At 50.0% G+C, this 24575-nt stretch overlaps 1 protein-coding gene across 1 annotated transcript in view; it reads right to left on the reverse strand.

The window, feature by feature from the left end:
- Nucleotides 1-24575, reverse strand: part of GALNT9 (polypeptide N-acetylgalactosaminyltransferase 9) — a 114945-nt gene that overhangs the window by 22547 nt on the left and 67823 nt on the right. Inside the window, exon 6 of the mRNA XM_027567110.1 lies at nucleotides 18445-18562. Within this exon, the coding sequence (XP_027422911.1) occupies nucleotides 18445-18562 (118 nt within the window). The remainder of the gene's footprint in view (nucleotides 1-18444; nucleotides 18563-24575) is intronic.

Here is a 24575-nt window from a genome sequence, read left to right on the forward strand (position 1 = left end):
ACTCTCTGCCCGGGCCCAATTATTTCAGGAAATAATTCCTAGAGCGCAGCCAAGGCAATGCCTCTCTCTTGTCGCACAAACTCCTCACTCTGCAGGACCGATTCATCTCCAGGGGCAGAATTTGACTGGATTTAGCTTTGGAAAAGCAAGTCGCAGCTCCCTGGACTCAGTTGGGCTCAATTCATAAATTTTTGGCAAGAAAACATCTCTTCCTGGACCATCTCAGGCCATATATATATACACACAAATATGCTATAAAAAAACAGCTGCTTCTGTGTTCTGTTCTTATGCCAGATGCACAGAAACTTTTGAGCTGAGTTTTCATTCCAAATTCCTCCCACTTGTTTCACTGAACACTTTGAACATCTCAACCAAAAGAAAAGAAAAAACTAGTTTCCTTCCTTCTAAACAAATGGTTTTCAAAGTGTGATCCTGGAGGAATTCCCTGGTGGTCCAGTGGTTAGGACTTAGTGTTCTCACTGCCAGGGCCCGGGTTCAATCCCTGGTTGGGGAAAGCAGCCAAAAAAAAAAAAAAAAAGTGTGGTCTTTGAACCACAAGCATCAGCATCACCCAGCACTCCTTAGAAATGCAGATTCTCAGGTTGGACTTCAGACCCGTTGAATCAGAAGCTCTGCAAGTGGGGCTTCCCTGGTGGCACAGTGGTAAAGAATCCACCTACCAATGCAGGGACACGGGTTTGATCCCTGATCTGGGAAGATCCCATAAGCCTTGGAGCAACTAAGCCCATGCACTACAACTATTGAGCCTGTGCTCTAGAGCCTGGGAGCCGCAACTACTGAGCCCATGTGCTACTGAAAACCCACAAGCCCTAAAGCCTGTGCTCTGCAACAAGAGAAGCCACCACAATGAGAAACCGACATACCATGACTAGAGAGTAGTCCCCACTTGCCGAAACTAGAGAAAAGCCAGTGCAGCAACGAAGATCAACACAGTCGATAAATAAATAAAATTATTTAAAAAAAAAAGAAACTCTGCAAGTGTTTTAACAAGCCTTTTGGGGAGTTCAGAGGTTTGCTGGAGTTTGAGAACAGATGTGCTAAATGCTGAGTCTTCTCACCCCTCCCCTACCCCCTCTCATTAGTACTTTGAGCGCTTGGCATAATCGTCTATTTTAGTAGCTCTGTCTCTTGAACACTAATTGAAGGTGGGACCACATCTTCTTGAGTTTTCTCTCCTCAAACATAAGTGAGGCTGTACTTTTTAAGTCATGATTCCCAAGCCCACTGTAGTTGGAAGAAATGAAAAAGGAGATATTTAGTTAATATGGGGCTTCCCAGGTGGCTCGGTAGTAAAGAATCTGCCTGCAATGCAGGAGACACAGGTTTGAAACCTGGATTGGGAAGATCCCGTGGAGAAAGATATGGCAACCCACTCCAATATTCTTCCCTGGGAAATCCCATGGACAGAGGAGCCTGGCAGGGGTCCTAGTCCATGGGGTTGCAAAAGAGTCAAACATGACTTAGCGACTAAACAGCAGCAAGTTAGTATCATGGATATGGAAATCTTTATTACCTGCCCCCGCAAACATATAGGAATGATAGACAAAATGATTTTAAAAGTTAAAAGTACATATTAGAAAACAAGATGGAATTCCCCTTAGCTCAGAAAAAGCAAAAACGTGATAGTGTAGTGAGGCTGAAGCTCTAAGGCACAGTCATCTAAGCTTTATGAGGAGACAGGTGCTGAATGAGTAGCCAGGATCCTTGCAGGAAACCAGGGCTGAGACTAGGCTCCCTGATTATGAGTAGAAGCTCAAATCAGCTCTGATTGCTCCCTGGTTTTCAGCCATAAACAATCAACTGAGAGAGGAAGCAGAGGTGTACACAACACCTTGGAATCAGGTTGGTTCTCTGAATAAGAAATGAAACAGTAGATCTCAGGGTGAAAACTAGAGTTCAATAAAAAGAAAAAAGAAAACCTAAGCCACTAAATTCTGATCTGGGGAGTGCTCGGACAAGATAACCTGAAACTTCCAATAACAAGCGAGTGTGGTGTGAAAATACAACTCCCATGAAAGATGAGCTGTCAAAAAATTGCAAGGCACACAACGAAATCCAACTAGGAGAGTCATCAACAAACCCAAAGATGGGTAAATTTAAACTGAAGGAAAGAGAGAGAAAAGAATGACTAAAAAGGTCTTAAGTAGACTATTAAGATTTTCAGAGATGAAGGAGTGAGGGGAAAGCATTCATCAATAAAGAGCTTAGGGATCAAAATAGGCAGCTATAAAAAAGAACAACCAGATATGAAAGGCACTAATGGAAGATGTCATAAAGTGTATTAATTGAAATCAAAATCCAGAGCTAAAGAGGTGGCTTAAATAGTCGCCTGGACATGGCTAAAGGTAGAATTTATTCATTGGAATATGGAGCTGAGGAAATTACCCAGAACACAAGGCAGGATGAGGAAGATATAGTAAAGTGGTTGAGATCTGAGGAGATCTGGAGGGTTGATGAGCAGCCCCACCAGGTATCCAACAGGATTTCCAGATGAGGTGAGGCCACATACAAGAACCCGAGCACTTTCTAGATCTGTAAGCTAAGCCTCAGGATGATGACCTAAACCAGGACTCAAGAAGAATACAAGGCAAAGGGTCTCAGAACACAAGGGATTCAGGGCCCAGAACTATCTTCCCATCCATTCCTGTGTGATACTAAACTCAACTGATGTACAGGTGGACCAGAGTTTGATAAAATGTTTCTAAAGTTCATACAAAAGAGGAAAAACAAGAGAGAAGCCAGAAAGACTCTAAAATAAAAACGAAGATATATGGACTTCCCTGGTGGTACAGTGGATAAGCTGATCCACTGGAAAAGACCCTGATGTTGGGAAAGATAGAAGACAGAAGGAGAAGAGGGTGACAGAGGATGAGATGGTTGGATGGTATCAGTGGATTCGATGGACATGAACTTGGACAAACTCTGGGAGATGGTGAAGGATAGGTAGGCCTGGTGTGCTGCAGTCCATGGTGGTCTCAGAGTCAGACATGACTTGGCGACTGAACGCGCACACAGTGGATAAGAATCCGCCTGACAATGCAGGGAACATGGGTTCGATCCCTGGTCTGGAAAGATCCCACATGCCTCAGAACAACTTAGCTCACGTGCCACAACTACTGTGCCTGTGCTCTACAGCCTGCAAGCCACACTGTTGAGCCCACGTGCTGCAACTACTGAAGTCCACACGCCCTAAAGCCTGTGCTCTGCAACAGAGAGTAGCCCCTGCTCTCTGCAACTAGAGAAAGCCCACGTGCAGCTACGAAGACCCAGCACAACCAAAAATAATAATAAATAAATAAAAATGAAGACACATTCAATTAGTAGACAATAGCACCCCACTCCAGTACTCTTGCCTGGAAAATCCCATGGGCAGAGGAGCCTGGTGGGCTGCAGTCCATGGGGTCGTGAAGAGTCAGACACGACTGAACGACTTCACTTTCACTTTTCACTTTCCTGCATTGGAGAAGGAAATGGCAACCCACTCCAGTGTTCTTGCCTGGAGAATCCCAGGGACGGGGGAGCCTGGTGGGCTGCTGTCTATGGGGTCGCACAGAGCCGGACACAACTGAAGCGACTTAGCAGCAGCAGAAGCAGCATATTTTATAAAGCAGCAGGCTAAGAGTAGAAAGTTTAAAATAGATACAAACACTTCTAGAAGCACTTAGAATATGATAAAGAGCACCTTTCCCATCAGTGGGAAGGGGTGGACTATTTAATGGATAATATGAAAAGAGTTAGTCTACCATTTAAAAATGATATAAAAGCAGATCACAACCTTACTTATATAATGAACATATTCCAAATGGATTAAAGCTTTTAATGTAAAAAAGGAACTATAAAGTGTCAGAAGGAGATGTGGTCAAATAGTCTTTCAAATAGGCCTTTCTAAGAACGAGAGCAAATGCATGTCATTTAAAAAAGTACATATTTACATTAAAAAATTATCTATATAAAAAGTCAACATCATAAAATTAAGAACAAGGAAAGCATTTGTCTCACACAATAAAGCATCAATATCCCTACTGTATAAAGTGCTCTTAAAATCTACCATGAGATGCCCCAAGAAAATATTAGCAAAGAAAGAAAAACATGCTTAACAAATGTCCAAAAATGTTCTAGCTCATTAGTAATTGAAGAAATGCAAGTTGACCAACAAAACATTCCCTGTGTGTCTTCCATATGTGAAAAAAGGACGATTATATTTAATCAGAGAAGAGGACAGCAGAGGATGAGACAGTTAGACAGTATCACCACCTCAGTGGACGTGAATTTAAGCAAACTCTGGGAGATAGTGAAGGACAGGGAAGCCTGGTGTGCTGCAGTCTATTGGGTCACAGAGTCGGACATGACTTAGTAACTGAACAACAACAAATATTTAATCAAGGCTCCAGTATCCTTGCTGGAGAATCAGGCGGACAGAGGAGCCTCAGGAACTTATGGACTTATGGTCCTTATGGATTCTATGGTCCCTAGAGTCACAAAGAGTCGGCCACAACTGAAGCGACTTAGCACACATACACGTGTGTGTTACATGCCCAGGAAACTATCTCATCATGTACCATTTGAGAACACACACACACACCACCTCTGGAGGAGGAGATGGTAACCCACTCCAGTGTTCTTGCCTGGAAAATTCCATGGAACGAGGAGCCTGGTGTGCTGCAGTCCATGGGGTGGCAAAGAGTCAGACAGGACTGAGTGCTCACACACATGCTCACACCACCTACACGCCACAAATCACACACATACATACCACACACACAACCCACATACATAGACACACACCACTCAGACCTACACATCACAGACATGTAGATATACAGACACATGCCACACACCACACATCACACACACACCACATACACAGACACAGACCCCCATACACCACACACAGACATGTATACACACACCACACACAGACACGTATACACATATAGAGGAGGATTTGGCAAATTGTATCAAAACCCATAAAAACATGTGTTTCAGGTGACCTAGCAAGTCTACTTCTAGAAATTTTATCCTGAGGAGATACTGAAACCTGAAGAAAGATCCAGACAAGAGAACACGATCTCAGGGCTGTGTGGGGTGTAGGGGCTGCCGGTCACAGAGCCCCACTATCAAGTAACTGCTATAGCAGGTGGACAAAGGACACGCATGGCGTTGGGCTTTCAAGAAATGTACACATAGAGAACCTAAGCAAGCATGCAGTGCCCATCGTGCATATGTATACTGTGCACATGGGGAGACCGGTTAGATACACACAAGGGACCTCTGGGAAGATGTCCACTCCAGCAAAGGCAGAGACAGGATCCTGGGTGACTCAATTTTGTTCCCATTAGCTGACCTTGTATTTTTCTAATGAAAGTCGCTCTTATAAAGGGGAGAAAATAGTATTGCAGAAATCCTTGTGCAAACAATGAGCACTATCCCACGCCGGTTACATTTCATTTAATCCCCAGACGGCCCCAGGAGTCACGTCCTGTGTGCCCCTGGGGGATGAAAGTGGGAACCGAGGTTCAGAGGTGGCCCAGGTGCCTAACAGGCAGAGATAGCCTCCAAATGCAAGTCTCAAGGGCCCTTTTGAAGACCCCATGTCGTCCAGGGTTTTCTCCCAGGACATTCAGTGGGTGGAGACTTTCCCTCCCCTGCCTGCATTCATCCTCACCTAGCAGGCAGACAGAGCCACTCATGACTAGAACAGGCCCTCCCTGAAGCAGAACTGCAATGGGCCTTCACAGTCTGTTCACCGCCCTCACTGAGAAAGATCAGGGACCAGCCTGAGGGCTGCCCATGCCCCGCACCTCCCCCGCCTCGGTGTCTCCCTCCACCAGTAACCAGGCCACTTCCCTGCTCTGGGTCCACTCCTGGAGAACAGGTAAACCACCCCCCGGGCCCAGATGGTGTAGCGCTAATGCAGCCCCTCAAAGGGTTGGAGCTGAAGGCGCTGCAGTTACCCTCAGTGCCTCCAGGCTTGCCTGAAACACTGTGGGGGAGGCAGTGACTGGGAACAAACGACTTCCAGTTTCTGCACAGCAGAGCTTTCCTGAGCAGGCACTCCCGTTTGATTCTGTCCTGACCTTTATTAAACCTAATGGACGCAACGGATTCATTTCCACCTAATTGGCTCTAGGACTTTCCTCATTAGGGGCTGAGCAGTTGGCAGTTTTACAATCACAGAAATGTAAATTGGCCCCGAGACCACAGAATTACTCCTCTAATTGGACTGAATCGATCAGAAGGGCTGTGTGGCCACCTGTGTTAATGGCGGATCAGAAAGTGTGGTGGCTGCCAGGCCTGTCTGAGTGGGAGCAGGGGTCCTGAGAAGGCCGGAGGAGTACACAGCCTGGAGCCACTCAGGGTGTCAGCCGGCGCGTAGTGGGGCGGGGCGGGGGGGGTGGGGCGCCACACTCCTGCCGAAGGGCCTTTGCACTTGCGGTTTTCTCTTCCTCTGGGAACACTTCCCTAGCGTTGCATAACTTCTTCCCCTCCTCCTTCACAACTGCTAAGATGTCACCATCTCAGTACCCCTTTCCCTGATCATCCCATTTAAAATGACAGCCTCCATGATCACTACACTGGGAATGAAGGGATGGGACGCGTGTGTCCTGCTGAATCCCCAGCACCTAGGACGGCGGTCGATACTCTATTCCTCAACAGGCGATTGTTCAGCCAATGAACACCTCGCTTCCCTTTGATGCCCCGGAACCCAGCACTTAGAACAGATGATTCATCTTTTATTCTATAAGTAAACCAAACACTGAAGGCCGGTCGCATGCAGCAGTGAATGGGACCCAGCCCAGAGCACATGACTTACAGTGAAGAACGGGAGGAGACCCGCAGTAAACCGTAAGCTAATAAGCTAGACGACGGATAGAGCCACATAGAGCCGGAGTGTGAGAAGACGAGGCTTAGCTTTGGTGGGCGGGGCGAAGCGGGGTGGGGCGGGGCGAGGCGGGGCGGGGCTGAGTAAGAGAAGGCTGGGCTTGAACCAGGGAGGGTGGAGGCCCGAGGGTGGTGCGGGTGGTAAGAGGGTGGGCACTGGGACACACAGGGAGCGGGATGGGGAGCGTTACACACCGTGGGGGAAGTTTGGGATTCTCAGGGTGATGATGAAAGAGCCCCCTCTCTTGGCTTCTGTGTAACGTGAACAAGAACGGTGCAGACTGCGGAGGAGCAACTCCAGGTGGGCTTGATACCGACATGGGTCCTCGGACTCTAAATCATCAGACATTGTAAGAGGCCAGATGAGAAATTCAGGCAAGGCTTTGTTAGGACTCGCGCTGTGGCACCAGGGAGTGAAAACCAGCGACAGGTGCCCTTGCTGTTCCGGTAGATAGGGTGACGGTGGGGGTGGATTGATTGGTGGGTGGGGCTGGAGGGATGGCTTAGGTGGTCTGCCCAGCCCCTTGGTGATGCTATGTGCAGGGATCATGGGCAGGACCCTGATTTTGCTGCCCCCGCCTCAGAAATGGCAGTTGGGCTGTGGCCTTTTTGTATCTTATTGTTCATAATTTGACCCAACTGAACATGGGTGCAGTTACTTTTAGTTCCTTATAGTTCCTTTGTATTCTTGTCCAGGTGCAGCGTCCCAGGCCCCATCCTGTCTCAAAAGCACACTTTTAGATGAGTGAATTGGAGCGGAAGGAGAAAAGTGCCCAGGGTCACAGCTAGTGGAGGTGGTGGTGGTGGGGTGTGTGAAGAGCCACACGGTGTTGAACAAGCAAATAGGAGACCATGACATTGGGAGTTAAGGAAGAGTGTAAATCCTTGGACTCTCCCGCTGTCCTGAGTCCCTCTCCTGAGCCTTGGATCTGGTCTGGCTTGTGTGTGCTTCCACCACTCCCGAGACTGGGATGTGAAAGAGAATCACAGTGTCTGCCTTGTGTGCTGGTACGTGGATGCTGGGGCCTGGGGCCACCACGTGTGAGGAGGCCCGGCCACGGCAAGGCCACGGGGAGGCACTGTCACTTACGGCCCCAGCTGAACTCCAAGACAGGCGGTGTCCACCTCGGATGTCATGTCCTGCTGGGCTTTTGGATGAGTGCACCCCAGCTACCTTCTGACAGCACCCAGGTGAGAAACCATAAAGCTGAGCCCTTCCCAAACTCCTGACCCACCAAATTGTGAGCAAAATAAGAGGGTAATTTTAAGCAGCTAAATTGAGGAATATTTGTTACACGGCAAGAGTAACTGGTACACAGGCTAGCTGTAGCTGGGGACCCATGTCTGTGTGTCCTGTGTTCATTTCCCCAGGTTGACAGGCATAGAAGGAGCTTTATTAGCATGTGCCCGCCCATCTCTGTGTTCTCCTGGGGGAGCCCTGCTAACTCATCCCACTGCCCATACCCTTCACCCCAGGGCCTTGCCACACAGCTGAGCACTCACGGTGCTGGATGGGACACATCACAGCCCAGGAGACTGCAAGCAAATGCCTCTTTGACCCACGGTCTCTAAATATCGGCTCAATGTATATTATATGGGGCTTCCTATGCATATTATATATCAGGGCCAACTGGGTCCCCTCATTTGGAGGTCAAGGTCAGCCTCACTGGGCTCTGATGCATTGACCTCAGCTTTCCTGACTCAGCGGGATCTCAGATGAATTAGCCAAGACCAAGGTGGAGGCATCAAGGTGGGCCCTGGGGGAGGCGAGGAGCTGGTGTCCAGTGGGAGGGGCCCCGCTGCTGCTGCTGCTAAGTCACTCAGTCGTGTCCGACTCTTCACAACCCCATGGACTGCAGCCTACCAGGCTCCTCTGTCCATGGGATTTTCCAGGCAAGAGTACTGGAGTGGGTTGCCATTTCCTTCTCCAGGGAGGGGCCCTGGATCTACTCAAAAGGGAGATGGAGCCTAGAATTCAATCTGAGATTTTCCACTTGAAATAATCAAGTTAAGAGAGAGGGGGCAGTTTGGGGTGGCAGATAATTTAGGTATCGATGTGGGAGAGGGTGCACCAGGGCTTACTTGAAACACAGGAATCAGCCGCTTTCCCTGACCTGACTCCCATGCTGGCATCCCTCAGGGTGGATTATCAGTCCAGCCTCCTTCCTGAGCTTTGGGCAGTGTTCCGTTCACTTCCTGCCCTTCTTTGTGTCTTGTGAGGTGGGAGTCTTCTACCCAGGCCCCCGTCTTCCAGGGACACAGCTTTTCTTGGAGGTTGATGCCCAGAGCTGTGAGGCGCTCCCACCAGAACAGAAACTGCTCTAGTCATTTCAAACAGGGGTGCGACACCGGAGGGGTCACCGGTGGACTGGGCTGTGAGGAAGACAATGCTCAGGAGGCAGCCAGCCACCAGTAAAAGAACCGAGCTGTGTGGAGGCTGGGGAGCACAGAGCACAGGCCTCTCCCCAGAAGCCGCTGGAAGCACCGAGGGTCTGTGAGGGCAGGAACTGGAGCCCCAAGGAAGGGGGAGGCATGCGCAGCCCGGCCCTGCCAGAGCATCTCCAGGAGCTGGGCGAGCAGCCTGCAGGGGACCCAGTGGGCACCGCCCCCAGACTGGGGACTAAGAGGACCGAGGGGCCCACCCTGCCCTCTAGTGGCAGTGTGTGGAACTGCTCCAGTGCTTCTGGTCAGCGATGGCCATGGGGACACATTGCTGTGTAATGTTCAACAGTGGCTCCACTGAGAATGGCACCTAGGGAAGGTCACTTGAAATGACTCTGATCTCTGCCCTAAACAGGGGGTCAGGGAGGCACGCCTGTTCATTCTGATCCCCCCAAGGTCTGGGCTTGCCCTTTGCTCCTCTGCAGTCTGCTGTGGTCCGTGGGCTGCTGGGCTTGTAGGGAGACCCTGCCCTAAAACTCAGGACTGGGCAGGAGCCCCCAGGGCGGGTGACAGTGGAGCTGCTGCCCTCGGGCCCACGGGTATCCCGCCGCTGGCTGTTCACAGCACAGGGCAGCCTGCAGGCCGCAGGGCGGGCATCCCTCAGGCCGCTTGCTGGCCCTCCCCACCCCCAGGCCCCGTCTGCTGTGAGGACAGTCTGCTCCTCCTGGGCCGGGAGGAGTCACTGTCCTGGGGTCCTTGATCCCGGCCGCCGGGCTCGCCCCTGGAGGTCCAGCCTCCCTTTCATGTCTCTGCCTGATTTTTTCTTTCTTCTTCTTGCTATTTATAATTTACTTTATCTTGCTGGGATTTTTCTGTTTCCTGGCAAGCTACCTTAAATCTGGTCAATAATAAAACTTTATAAAAATAGAACTACCATATGATCCGGCAATCCCACTCCTGGGCATATATCTGAACAAAACTATAATTAAAAAGATACATTCACACCTGTGTTCATAGCAGCACTATTCATGATAGCCAAGACATGGGAAGAACCTAAATATCCATCGAGAGATGAATGGATAAAGAAGATGTTGCATATATATACAGTGGAATATTACTCAGTCATAAAAAGAATGAAGTAATGCCATTTGCAACAACATGGATGGAACTGGAGATTATTATACTAAGTGAAGTAAATCAGAAAAAGATGAATACCATATAATATCACTTATATGTGGAATCTGGCTTCCCAGGTGGCTCAGTGGTAAAGAATTTGCCTGCCGAGGCAGGAGAGTCAAGAGACTCTAGTTCGATCCCTGGGTCGGGAAGATCCCCTGGAGAAGGAAATGGCAACCCACTCCTGTATTCTTGCCTGGAGAATCCCGTGTACAGAGAAGCATGGTGGGCTACAGTCCATGGGGTGGCAAGAGTCAGACAGGACTGAGCACAAACACACATATGTGGAATCTAAAATACAATACAAATAAACATATCGACAAAACAGAAACAGACTCATAGACATAGAGAAAAGACTTAGGGTTGCCAAGAGGGGGGGAGGGGAGAAGGATGGGTTGGGAGTTTGGGATTAGCAGAGGCAAACTATTAACTAAAGACTGGATAAATAACAATGACCTACTGTAGAGCACAAAGAACTATATTCAACGTCCTGGGATAAAGCATAATAGAAAAAATATAAAAAAGAATATATATATCTGTAACTAAAAATGTTAAATATATATATATGCATATATGCACACATCTGGACACTCAACATACCAAAGTATGTGTGATTTATAAAAGTAATATTATATGGTAGCTCAGCTGGAAAAGAATCCACCTGCAATGCAGGAGACCCTGGTTTGATTCCTGGGTCAGGAAGATCCCCTGAAGAAGGGATAGGCTACCCACTCCAGTATTCATGGGTTTCCCTAGTGGCTCAGATGGTAAACAATCTGCCCGCAATGCGGGAGACCTGGGTTCTATCCCAGGGAAGATCCCCTGGAGAAGGGAATGGCAACCCACTCCAATATTCTTGCCTGGAGAATCCCATGGACACAGGAGCTTGGCAGTCCATGGGGTTGCGAAGAGTCAGACAACTGAAGTGACTTAGCACGCACTCACGAGTCACCAAGGAAGCCCAGATGGAGGGTACAGACAGATTTTAATCAGAGGGTCTTAAATTTCTTGTGGGCTTTCCTGGTGGTTCAGATGGTAAAGAAATCCACCTGCAATGCAGGAGACCTGGGTTTGATCCCTGGGTTGGGAAAATCCCCTGGAGGAGGGCTTGGCAACCCACTACAGTATTCTTGCCTGGAGAATCCCCATGGATAGAGGAGCTTGGTGGGCTACAGTCCATGGGATCACAAAGAGTTGGACATGACTGAGTGATTAAGCACAGCATACCATATTACTTTACATAAATGGTAAAAGAATCCATCTGCCAGTGGTAAAAGAATCTGCCTGCTGAGGCAGGAGATGCAGGTTCGATCCCTGGGTGGGGAAGATCCCCTGAAAAAGGAAATGGCAATCCACTCCAGTATTCTTGCCTGGGAAATCCCATGGACAGAGAAGCCTGGAGGGCTACAGTCCATGCGGTCGCAAAAGAGTTGGTCACAACTTAGCAACTAAACAACAACAAAAATAAATATTGTGTATGTATGTCTAGCTCTGTCATCTATAATTGTATCTGCGTGCTGGTCTATCTGTGTCTATATTCAGATCTATATCTGAATGGGATGGAATACCTACACCCATATCTATAGGTACATCCTTATTTACATGTGAGTCCACACTCACCTCCACACTGAATCCATGCCTACACCTACACTTGCCTCACCTCAGCTAGTGAACTGGCTCCTGGTGTCCCACCGGCAGCGCCAACCCCAGCACCTCCCCCACAGCGAGGAGGACCTGCCCAGTGCAGAGCCCAGAGCCCCATTTACACAGTGGAGACCCAGGTCAGGGGCATTGGGGGCCTACCTGTGGTCAAAGCACCAGGGACAGACAGAGCCTGGTGCTGGTCCCCTTTTGCTGGATGCCCCTTCAATATCTCCGAAGGTTCCTACCTTCCTGCAAACATAACCCCTGGCCTCCGCATCCCTTGCCACTGTAACCACCTGCTCGAAGCCGCCCATGTGAGCATCGTCCTGGCCCTCCCCCTGCCGTCTAATGGCCAAACCTGTGGTGGCCACTGTGTGTTCAAGAAGCATGGTGGGTGCAGGGGAGGGTCCACATCTGGACCCCCTCCTGTCTCACCAGCCAGGGCCAGGGGACTCCCCAGCTCTGCCCTCCCCCTGAGCCTGTCAGCACCCCGGGTCCCCCATACAGGCTCAGCTGTCCCCCAGGAGTCCTGGGCAGTTACCCCACTTCTGGGAGCCCCGTTACTTACTGTGGGAGGCACACTGTATGTGGTATGCCTGGGCACTGCTCGTGTTATGTACGGGTCATTCCCTGCCTGTGCCCTCTGTCTCCCCAGCCCTGTGCGGGGTGCCCTCTCTTCCCAGCAGGGTGTCTGGTGTCCATGGTTAGGCACCCTGGCCTCCAGCTCCTGCCTCTCCTCAGAAGATGCCCCCCAACCCCCTGTGGAGGCTCACCTCCTTTCCCGTTCTCTAGGAGGATATTCCCACCAGTCTTCCTGGTGCTCCAGGCACCACTGGACATGGAGACGTGCCCATCTCTCCATCGCCCTCTCCCAGGTGCCCACGTGGCAACACCCAGGGCAGTATCTCCCCCACCCCCCATATCCAGTTCTCATTTGGACAGTTCAGGGGCCTCAGATAGACCCCAACCCTACCTTACATGGCCTGCTTCCTAGATTCAGGTGGTGGCGTCTAGCCTGGCTTCTCTCTCCTCTGGGGTTGCAGGATGCAGTTGTTGCCCTCATCCGGCTCCCAGACACCTGGTGCCTGCTCGCCTGGACCAGGTCCCCCCTGTTTCTCCCTCCCTTGTCAGCTCCCCCAGGCTGGCTTCTGCCTGACCCTGCACTGCCCCTGACTTGAGACACTGCAAAGCGCCCCTGGGGTCCCTGCCCTCGTATTCCTCCTCCTGCCTCTCATGGCCCACAACCCCTGGTTGGGCCCACCTGACTTGCTTGGCAAGTCGACCCCGGCTGCCCTTAGCTGCCAGCTGAGTTTGGTTTGGAAGGAGACAGGAAGTGAAAGGTCGTGGGGGTGCTTCTCCTCTGCCCAGCCCTGCATGCATGCCTTTCGTCTCCAATGGTGGCTCATCCTTCCCAGGGTGGGGTCCCTCTGCCCAGGTGCCTGTCCGCTGAGCATTGTGTTCCCCGCACCCAGTTCGAGTGTCAGGGGGCAGCAGCTGGGCTCCCCCATCCTGCAGGACCACTGCAGCTTCCTCGGGACTCTGACTCTGCTCCCTGAGCTGACATCATCTAACTCCGGAAGGATTGGAATCCAATGCAGAGAAGGAGGAATAGACCAAATACGGAGAACTGGCACTTCCTGCCAGGTTCAAGAATCATTTGCAAAGGTTTGGTCTTTAATGATGAAACCAGTTGGGAAAAGTCAGCATATTGAAGACTACCAGATTAATCCTCTGATTCCATTTTAACATGTATAATTGAGGGTTGATTCTAAATTCGTGGTTTAAAATTGGACCTTGTCAGAGAATTTAAAACATTTGCACACAATCCTGAAATGCTTCAGAGAATTTGAGATGTGGTATAAGTTTGATATACTAGGCACAGGAGAATTTTGTAAGCACTGAGGGGAGCTTCTGCAGGGATATCAGGTCTTCGAAGTTCTTAAAGAGAAAAGAAAATATGCCACATTTATAAGTGTCATTTTAAAAGGTTCAAGGGAATTTCACTAGGCAGAAATGGAACTGATTATTGTTTAATAGTGTTTAATATATTCAATCTGAGTTAGTCAAGCATTAATCAAAGAAAAGGGGAAGTTGAGTGTTCTTTTATTATATTTATAACCATAAAAATATGATCTCTAGGTTTCACTTTAAAACCTTAAAACAGGTTTGGAAAAGTGTAACTTCAATAAACTGTATATAAAATTTTAAAAATAAATCTTATATAATCTTTCCTGTGAATAAAGTCTCCGCAGACAAATAAAAACCCAAGTGAAACCCCAGAAACAAAACATAAAAACCCAAGGACCCCAAATCAATCAAAGCTTATCCCCACCTCAGCACAGCCTGGCCGCAGGAGACCCCGAGGCCTGGCCCCTGGCCCCTTCCCCTCTGTCCGTGTTTATGGAGTGGGCTCAGTAATGTGCCAGGCCCTGTGCAGAGCAAGCAGCATGTGAGCCTGGCTGGCTCACGGCCCCCAGAGTGGCAGCCGGGGGTGCGGAGTGGGCAGCTGGTTCTCAAAGTGGGTTCCAGTGGAGTGAGTGGACCCTGGGAATTTGTTGGAAATGGAGATTCCTGGGCTCCACCCTGCCATACTGAATCCACATCTCTGGGATGGAGTGCAGTGATCTATTTGTATGGCGCCTCTAGGTGATTCTGATGCTGCTGGAGTCTGAGATCCAGGCTGAGGGACCTGCCGCTTCCTCGTAATGGGTCTCCCAGTCCCTCCCAGTCTGCCTGCGAACCTGCTCTGCTCTGCACTCTGAGTGGTGGAGCGACTGTCACAGCATCCTGGGGCCTCGGTGAGACCAGCTGGAACCTGGGACCCTTTGCTGCAGTGCTTGTACCTGGACAAAGGTCTCCTTGGGCAACAAAACACAAAGAAACTCTAAGGGACTAAAAATAACTGTGAGCATGCGCAGTTGGGGCAAATTCTGGACAAAAGATACAAAAAGCCTAAAACCCAACGGCCACTTCTGAAGAGCCGGGAGCAAAAGCAGGGTACTGTGCATGCACCCCTGCACACAGCACCATCTATGGGGTGGACAGACCACCTAAGCCACTCCTCCAGCCTGAACCCTTGGACACACCCCTACCCTCACCGCATATAGGGAACCAGCTCAGCTCGCCCCCACCTCGGGGAGCAGGCTAGGGAAACTGTTGCTTGTTTTCACTGCCTTCTGTAGCCACTGAAGCCCCAATAAAGTTTTGCCTAAATTTTTTGTTTGGCCTCTGATTAATTTTTATTGATTAGGGAGGCAGAGAACCCTGGTTGGATCATCAGGACGCAGCATCACAGCTAATGATGAATCTTATCACAAATAATGTCCTAAAAATTGGAACTCAGTGCCCATGCTGGCTTCCTCTTATTTAAATCAGAAACAGCTCTGAACCTCAGGCTTGGTTGCTGGTGGGTGAGCGACTCATGGCCGGCCTACCCACTGCTGCAGGACTTGGTCAGTTCACTGGCTGTCCCCAAACCCTGAGTCTTGGCCTCTTTGAAGAGGGGCAGGAGGGCACGGGAGTGAGGTCAGAGGTGGCAGTGTGGGTTCACATGCCTGTCAGGCTCTGGCTATCCTGGCCCTGGCAGCCTTGCTCCCACACAGCCAGAGCCCGTGGGCCGACTGTCACTTACAGACCATGGGAGCTGCCCTGCTTCACAGTTTGGATCCATGACCAAGCTCATTCAGCTTCCCTTAAGAGGGGGCATCACCAACCGGGGTCATCCGTAGCTCTCCAAGTTACTCTGCCCTTGGATGGGGCAACCCTGATAATTAAGACTAGTTGGAGGATTCTTGGGCAAGTGTGACCAGAGGGGACTTCCCTGGTGGTCCAGTGGTTAAGACTCCATGCTTCCACTGAAGGGGCATGGGTTTGATCCCTGATCAGGGAACTAAGATCCCACATACCTTGGAGCACCTAAGCCTGTGTACCACAACTAGAGAGCCCGTATGCCTCCAACGACTGAGCCCACGTGCTACATCTACTGAAACCCATGAGCCCTAGAGCCAGTGCTCCGCACCAAGAGAAGCCACTACAATGAGAAGCCTGCGTACTGCAACTAGAGAGTGGCCCCACTCACTGCAGCTAGAGATAGCCCGCTCACAGCAACAAAGACCCAGCACAGCCGAAAATACATTTAAAAAGAAGTTGTTGGCATCTTGCCTGCTGTTCTGTCCACGTTGACCAGTCACTGCATCAGATTAGGGTTGACAACAGATACCAGAAGCTGGGAGAGGCAGGAGGGATCCTCCCCAGCAACCCCCAGCCATGCTGGGTCTTCGGACTGGTCTGTGGGTTTAAGTCTCCCAGTGATGGTGCTCTGTCAAGGCTAATAGATCCTGTGTCAAATGTTTTGATTAGGGAGCTCCAGTGTTGCCACTGGGTAGAGACAGCTAACCACTGGTTAGTTAGCCTTGAGCTAGTGTGAGTCTGCTTTCCAGCCCTGGGTACACCTGGCTAAGCTGCTTCCCCATCCTGGGCCTCTGTGCACCCTGGTAGAGCAGGGACACTGGACTGCAGTTGCAACAGGAAAGGAAGGAGTATTAGTATCCTGCTAATGCAGGAGTGAGGCAAGGACTTGGTGGCCCATGATCAGGGGCTGAGGGTTCAAACCCACACTCTCCTGGAAGCAGGGTCCTGTGGCACCCCAGGTCCACAGACCTTGAAAGCCCTGCCCATCCCTCTCTGGATGGGCTGTGTCACATCATGTCAACCATGCTGTGATGGTCCCACTGAGCTGAGAATGGAGCCCAGAGTACCAGCCTTCAACAGGGCATTGGCTCAGAACACAATCCCATTTTACCTAGGAGTACACTGAACCAAGGAGGTGAAAGACCAACACACTGAAAACTACAAGACAGCAATGAAAGAAACTGAAGAAGACACTAATAAATGGAAAAGTATCCTTGCTCATGGATTGGAAAAATGTTGCTAAAATGACCATACTACCCACAGCTATCCATAGATTCTGTGCATCCCTATCAAAATGCCAATGATATTTTCCCTCAGAAACAGAACAGATAATTCCTCTAATTTCTGTGGAATCACAAAAGACTCCAAAGCAATCTTGAGAAAGAAGAACAAAGCCGGAGGCATCACATGCCTTGATTTCAAACTATATTACAAAGCTACGATAATCAAAACATATGGCATTGGCATAAAAACAGACACATGCAGGGATCAATGGGACAGAATAGAGAGCCCAGAAATAAACCCAGGCACACATTGCCAGTGAATTTATGACCAAGGAGCCAAGAATATCTAACAGGGAAAAGATAGCCTCAATAAATTGTGCTGGACAGTCCAGGGAAAACTGAACAGCTATACACAAAACAGTAAGCTGAACCACTATCTTACACTATCATGCACAAAAGTTAACTCAAAATGAACTAAAGATTTGAGCATAAGACCTGGAACCATAACATTCCTAGAAGACACAGACGTAGAGGCCTGTCTTGTGTACACAGCAGGGGAAGGAAGGAGTGGGACGAATGGAGAGAGTAGCCTTGATGCATACTGCTGCTGCTGCTAAGTCGCTTCAGTGGTGTCCGACTCTGTGCGATCCCAGAAATGGCAGCCCACCAGGCTCCCCCATCCCTGGGATTCTCCAGGCAAGAACACTGGAGTGGGTTGCCATTTCCTTCTCCAACCCATACTACCGTGTGTGAAATAGAGAGCCAGTGAGAAGTTACTGTGTAGTACAGGGAGTTCAGCTCAGTGCTCTATGACGACCTTGGGGGTGAATTGGCAGGGAGGGAGGTCCAAGAGGGTGGAGTTATATGGCTGATTCGCACTGTTGTATGGCAGAAACCAACACAACATTCTAAAGCAATTATCCTCCAATTAATAAACAAAAATAAAGTGAACTCGGAAAGAAAATAACTAGAAGAAAACATCCTGCCTGGAGTCTTCTCTACACACTGGCCCCCTGCAGAAGCCATGGGGGCTTCCGATGCCCACAGTGCCCATGCGCACTCTGCCTTTCACCTCCACCAAGACAAGCCCACGACCTTGTCTCTTCGCCACTGATGGACAAACTCCCAGTGCACAGGACCAGCTCTTAGTTTCCAAGCTCCCCACCAGCCCTGACTTCAGTGCAAAGCAACAGAATGAGTGGCTTGAGAAATAAAGTAAGATCTGAAATACAGTCTATCATTACCACATTCATAACGCTTCCCAGTCCCTTTGCCACAGAGGTTTCTTACATTGACCTAAGTTTGGGGGCTTTTACCTCCTCCTGACCTGTAACAAGCAGCTCACAGACCAGCCAGGCACAACTTTTGACAGGTCTGCTGGGCACACCATCCCCGTGAGTGGCCCCAGCGGCTGAGTGACACTTACCCTCATGCCCAGCTCTATGTTCTCCCCACCGTACACCTCCATGCCTGGGTCCAGCAGACCAATGTCCCCGAAGTACTCCCGGTCCACAACGAAGGAGCAGCCGATCATGGCCGGGGTCCTGGGGAGAAGCAGACAGGGACCGAGCAGGCCATCAGTGTGCGGCGCAGACCCCAGCAGCCTGGGGGGGGCCGCCACCCTCTTTCCAAGTCCTCACACGTCATCCCTGAGCTCCTTGTCTTCACCTGGTCACTGTGCCCAGGGCTTGCCTCAGGCTTGTCTTTGCACCCATCAGAGATGACAAAAAAACCAACATTCCATTCAGACAACTTAGTGTAGATTTTAAAAATTTAAAAATCTGATTACCCAGTGAGTTATTTAGTTGCCCTGATCATAATCTCCCAAGCTTCAGTCACTTACCTACCTCCTTCATTATTTTATCTGTGTATCAGGAATCAGGGCCACAACTGGCAGTCACACAGCTTGTGCACTGCTCAACTCTATGCTGCTGCTGCTGCTGCTGCTGCTAAGTCGCTTCAGTCGTGTCCAACTCTGTGCAGTCCCATAGATGGCAGCCCACCAGGCTCCCCCGTCCCTGGGATTCTCCAGGCAAGAACACTGGAGTGGGTTGCCATTTCCTTCTCCAATGAATGAAAGTGAAAAGTGAAAGTGAAGTCGCTCAGTCATGTCCGACTCTTAGCGACCCCACGGACTGCAGCCTACCAGGCTCCTCCGTCCATGGGATTTTCCAGGCAAGAGTACTGGAGTGGGGTGCCATTGCCTTCTCCGACCAGCTGTACTATATTCCTGTAATAATTCTATTTACATCTACACATTTTTAAAATGTGAGTAAATCTTGCCTTGCCCCAAGCAATTGTATCTGTAAAATCACGTGTCAATGTGCTAGTTATATTTTCTTCTAAGATGTATTAGCAATTTATCAGTGTTGAGACCTCCACTGGACTCATGGAGCAGTGGTGATCAAAGCAGGTCATGAACGGACGGAGTGGCAGAGAAAAGTGGGCGGTATCACTGTGAATGGACCTGCACACTCGCTGACTCATTCATTCATTTCTGATACACTCACATCATAAACTCAGTGTATACTGAGAACCTATTAGTTGGAGGAGAAAAAAAAATAAAGGAAAAATATCTTTCTAGCAATAGGCACAATCTCTGTTTTGTGAGAAAGCAGGACCTTCCAAGCTTTTTTAAAAAATTTATTTACTTTTATTAATGCCTGTACTGGGTCTTCGTTGCTGCACAGGCTTTTTCTCTAGTGGCAGAGAGCAGGGGCCACTCTCTAGTTGCGGTGCGTGGGCTTCTCACTGGGATGGCTTCTCTTGTTGCAGAGCACAGGCAGTAGGGTGTGCACACTTCAGTGGTTGTGGCTCCCGGCCCAGGCTCAGTAGCTGTGCAGGCTTAGTTGCTCCGAGGAATGTGGGATCTTCCCGAATCAGGGATTGAACCCATGTCTCCTGCATTTGCAGGCAGATTAGTTACCACCGAGTCACCAGGGAAGTCCCCTTCCAAGCTTTGGATGGAAGAATTTGCTTCAAAACAAAGACAACCACCTTGTAGCCTAAGGGCTCAGTTTCTTCCAAGCTCTTAGAGGACTAGCAAAGGCTCCCCCATTGTCCCCGAAGGCCCCCCAAGACCCCCGAAAGACAGGGTTGTGGCTGCCCTCTCCTCTGCTTCCACTTGTGCCCACCCACTGCTCTTACAGGTATGAAATCTCTCTTCACTGAAAACAACACAAAAGTTGTTCTTAATCACAGTTTAAAAGAAGCATTTCTGGTCCCAGTGACTGGGACACCAGAAGCAAGTGCCCATGAGTTGTCCAAGAATAACAGAGGCATTAAAAGGCAATTATCCTTTTATTTGTGTAAAGATCCAATTTGTTTTGTCATGACATTTGGGCCACAAATCTAATAGTAACAAAATTTTAATGTCATCTGTGACGCGTAGCAAGCGTTTAACTAGTTAATTTATAGTTCACCGACGACGACAGCTATTTCTTTCATTTTCTTAACGACAACACAAAAATCTCAGGGTGATCTCTCATGAATTGAACTGCCAAGTCCCTGCCAAGTCTATTACAGCTGTAATGATTTTTTTATTATTGCTCCAAGTTCCAAAATAAACTTCACCTCACAAGGCGACGGTAGCAGAGTCAGCTGGCTCTGAATTTATTTGCATGAGAAATTCTTGCTGTGATTACAGAAAACGGTGAAGGCCGAGGGTTCTCGGGTTTGGTGGAGGAGGAACTTGGTCACCCTGGGGAGCATCCTTACATCTGGGCTGATGTGCTGCCCGCCTGGATACAGCCTCTCCATGAGGATGCTCTCCTGGACTCCTGCCTTGCAGAGGCCACAGACATGCAGACACACACAGGTGCACAGACACACATGCCACACACATGCATGGACAAGCAGACACACGCAACAGACACATGGATACATGGACACATGGAGACACACGCAACACACACATGCATGGACAAGCACACACATGCAACAGACACACGGATACATGGACACATGGAGACACACACGCAACACACATACCCCATAAGGACAGACACACACAATAAACAGATGTACAGATATACAGACACACACAATACACACACATAGTCCCACGAATGTACTCACAAACATACACACCCAAATGCACACAGATACATATAGACACACATAACATGCACACAGACAATACACAGAGAAACACACGTGTGCACACACATAAACACAGATACACACCTGCAGCAAACACACAGAGATACATGCAGCACATGCATACACAGAGATACACACAGACACACATCTAGGCATCACACACAGGCACACATCCCCAGGTCCATGAAGCCTTGGAGTTCTATATGAATAGGAGCTGATAAAATGAAGATCACAAATGGGCTCTTCAGCTTTTGGGAGAGTGACAAGGGACAAGAGAGGCACCTGCTCTCGATGCCTTGAAGAAGAACACGGGCTCACAGGCAGGGCACTGCCAGGTGATCAGCATAACACAGGGCAGGACAGCCGACCGGGTGTAGGGGCCGCATGCGCTGGTGACAAGGTGGTGGAGAAACTGGTGTGCATTGGCTCAACCCTCCTGGAAAAGTCTGAAGCTATGAACAGAGAGCCAGCAGTGCTTGTGCAGTGATGCAGTGCTGACCCAGCTCATTGCACACCAGCTGTGTGCCCTTGGGCAAGCTGGTCAGCTTCTCTGTGCTCAGCTTCCCTGCCAGTAACACGAGAGGCAGAATGGTGCCTCCTCCAAAGGCAGCTGTGCAGATGAAAACTATATGGAGGAGGGTCTGGAGCCTGGGAACCATTTACTGTTACTATTTTACCCCCTAATTCCGTGGCTGGCATTTATCCTAGGAGACTGATCCGAAAGCTATTTGCACAAAGCTGTGCACTGCAGCGTGAGTTATAGTGGCAAAAGGGAAATCAACTTAGAGTTCATCAGTGTAGATGGTCGAATGAGTTTCGAGCCGTTCTTTTGACGGATTGTTACCTACCCAGCAGGCGAGGTGCTTATCAAGACCACCCAGTGCCATAAGAAGTGATGCTTGGGAGAAGGTAAGCGACAAGTCAGCAAGGAAAATGTCACCAACCTACCACTGTGACCAGAGAAGCAATTATGTGTGAGTGTGCCTGTATGCACAGGCTTCCCCTGTGGCTCAGTGGTAAAGAATCCGTCTGCCATGAAGGAGACACAGGAGATGAAGTTTCGATCCCTGGGTTGGGGTGATCCCCTGGAGGAGGAAATGGCAACCCACTCCAGTATTCTTGCCTGGAGACTCCCATGGACAGAGGAGCCTGGTGGGCTACAGTCTGTGGGGTCACAAAGAGTCAGACATGCCTGAAGCAACTGAGCATGCATGCATGCACGTCTATAACGCATGCACAGATCTATATGTGGTCTTGTGTGGGTGCGTCTGTGTGTGTGGATCTATGTGTGGTCTTGTGTGGGTGTGTGTCTGTGTGTGCGAATCTATGTGTGGTCTTGTGTGTGTGTGTCTGTGTGTGCGAATCTATGTGTGGTTTTTTGTGTGTGAGCATGTACACGTGTCTGTGTGCTTGCATTTGTGTCTTCGTGCATCTCTATGCATGAGTGTGCATCTGTGTGTGAGTACAGGTGTGACTTGGACCCTCATTCCATGTTCCCCTGCTTGTGGAGGGGAGCAGGTGCTGGGTGTGGGCCCCTCCGCCGACCCCACAACATCCCCTCTTTTCCTCTGGGTTCATCTGGCCCCACTGGAAGCCGGCTTACACCCATGGTCTCTCTGCATCCACAAGACACACTGGCATGAATCTGGACTGCCCCAGGGACAGGGGTGCAAACCCATATGTGGGCTCTGTGGCCCCAGGAAGATGCAAGCCAGATGAGCCTACGGGCTGCAGCTGCCCTCCTGGAGGCGGGCGGGGAGGGGCCCACACAACGCAGCCAATGCCCCACATCTGTGCTCTGCTAGCAGCTCAGAGCCACACGGAGACAAACACGCCACTGGTCATGGGTCCCGTTTTGACCTCATTCAGAATTCAGGAAATAGCTCCATTTCAATGATACAGTTCATGCGGGCAGCCACCTCCAGCACACAGGACCCCTGGGGCCACGAGGGCCTCCCAGCCCCTCACTGCCCTCTCTTTCTCCATCTGTCAAGGCTGAGATACTTCTCTGCAGAAATCCAAGCCTTCTTTTGACCCCTTTCTTCCTTGAGCTTCCAGGATAATGACTGGCAGAGAAATTTCCTTAGGTAAATTTTCACACACCAGCCTCTCCCAGGCCAACTTCCTCAGAGCAGGTGTGGGAGCTGTGTCCTTCGGGAGAAGGGCATCGGTTCCCCGCCCCAGGTCCGAGGGAGACCAGAAACCCCAGAGCAGTTCTCAGGAAAGACCCTTTCAGGCCCACAGACTGGCCCCAGGGATGCAGGTTCCCAGCCTGGGGTCAGGTTTCATGACGCGGTAAGGGGCAACATCACAAGGTTTGCCAGGAGCCTTTGCTGCAGGAGTTAGGGTACCAGGGCTTCTTCTCATGGGTCTGCCGCTGAGGGGAGGTTGTGGGAAGACCCCTTCCCTGAGAAGCTGGAGAGGAGGGCCATCCTCTGGATAATGACCTTGAAAGCAAAGACCTCAAGGCTGCCCTTGGAGTCTTGTCACTCCAGACTCTCCAGCCCAAAGGGCGTGTGAAGCAGGCTGTTGGGAGCAGTGGGGACTGTGACACTGTCCCCCTCCCCCACCCCGAGAGCTCAGTAACAACTCAGCTCCAGTGGATCATCACCAGCTAGGAATGGGGACCTGGGTTTTTCCAGAATCTTCTACTTTTCAAAGAGTAGATACCAATTTCGTGTGAAATCTCTTAAGTATAAACATTGGTTCCAAGTTTGAGACATATATGACAAATCAGGTGACATACTGAGATTCAAGTGGCTTCCCTAGAACTTGAAGGACAAGGTCACACCACTCTAGGCTCCCTGGGCACTGTGCATACTAAGAGTGGGAGATTCAGAACGCCTTGTTCTCCCCACAAGAAGAATGGCTGGGCGTCTGGGAGCTGTCTGCAGCATCACTAGGAGGGCAGTGAGTCCCAGCATGGAGCCTGCTGAGGGCCAGCAGGGTCTGGGGAGAGGCTGGTTGGCTTCCTCTCCAATTTTCAGGAAGCCTTGGCTGGGTGTGGTTAAAGCGACTGCATGGGCCAGCTGGCCACCAGCCCTGAAGGTGGCCTTGAGAGGCCCCTGTCAGGGCTCTACTTCCCCAGTGGGCTGCACTCATGCACATGGAGGATACAACTTGGGGACTAGCTGTGACAATGGCACCATGTGGACCTGAGGAATGTTTGTGATTGTCACACGCATTATTGGATGTGAACGGCCCTCAGGGTCTCATCTCAACATGGCTGTGTGTCGGCTCTGTCCCCGTGGGGTCACCCTGCTGGGAGATGCCCAGTGAGGCTTGGGATCTCCCAACCTTGGAGCAGGGCTCTGCAGAGGGCCCTCTTCTGGACACCGGCATGTTCATTTCTTGCAGCTGTGAAACAAATACCACGTGAACTGGGGCTTCAGACAAGAGATATTTTTCCTCTGCTAGCTCTGAAGGCCAGAAGTCTAAAGTCAAGGTGTGGGCAGG

Source organism: Bos indicus x Bos taurus, chromosome 17 (assembly GCF_003369695.1).
Source record: "Bos indicus x Bos taurus breed Angus x Brahman F1 hybrid chromosome 17, Bos_hybrid_MaternalHap_v2.0, whole genome shotgun sequence".
In the NCBI taxonomy this organism is placed as follows: Eukaryota; Metazoa; Chordata; class Mammalia; order Artiodactyla; family Bovidae; genus Bos; species Bos indicus x Bos taurus.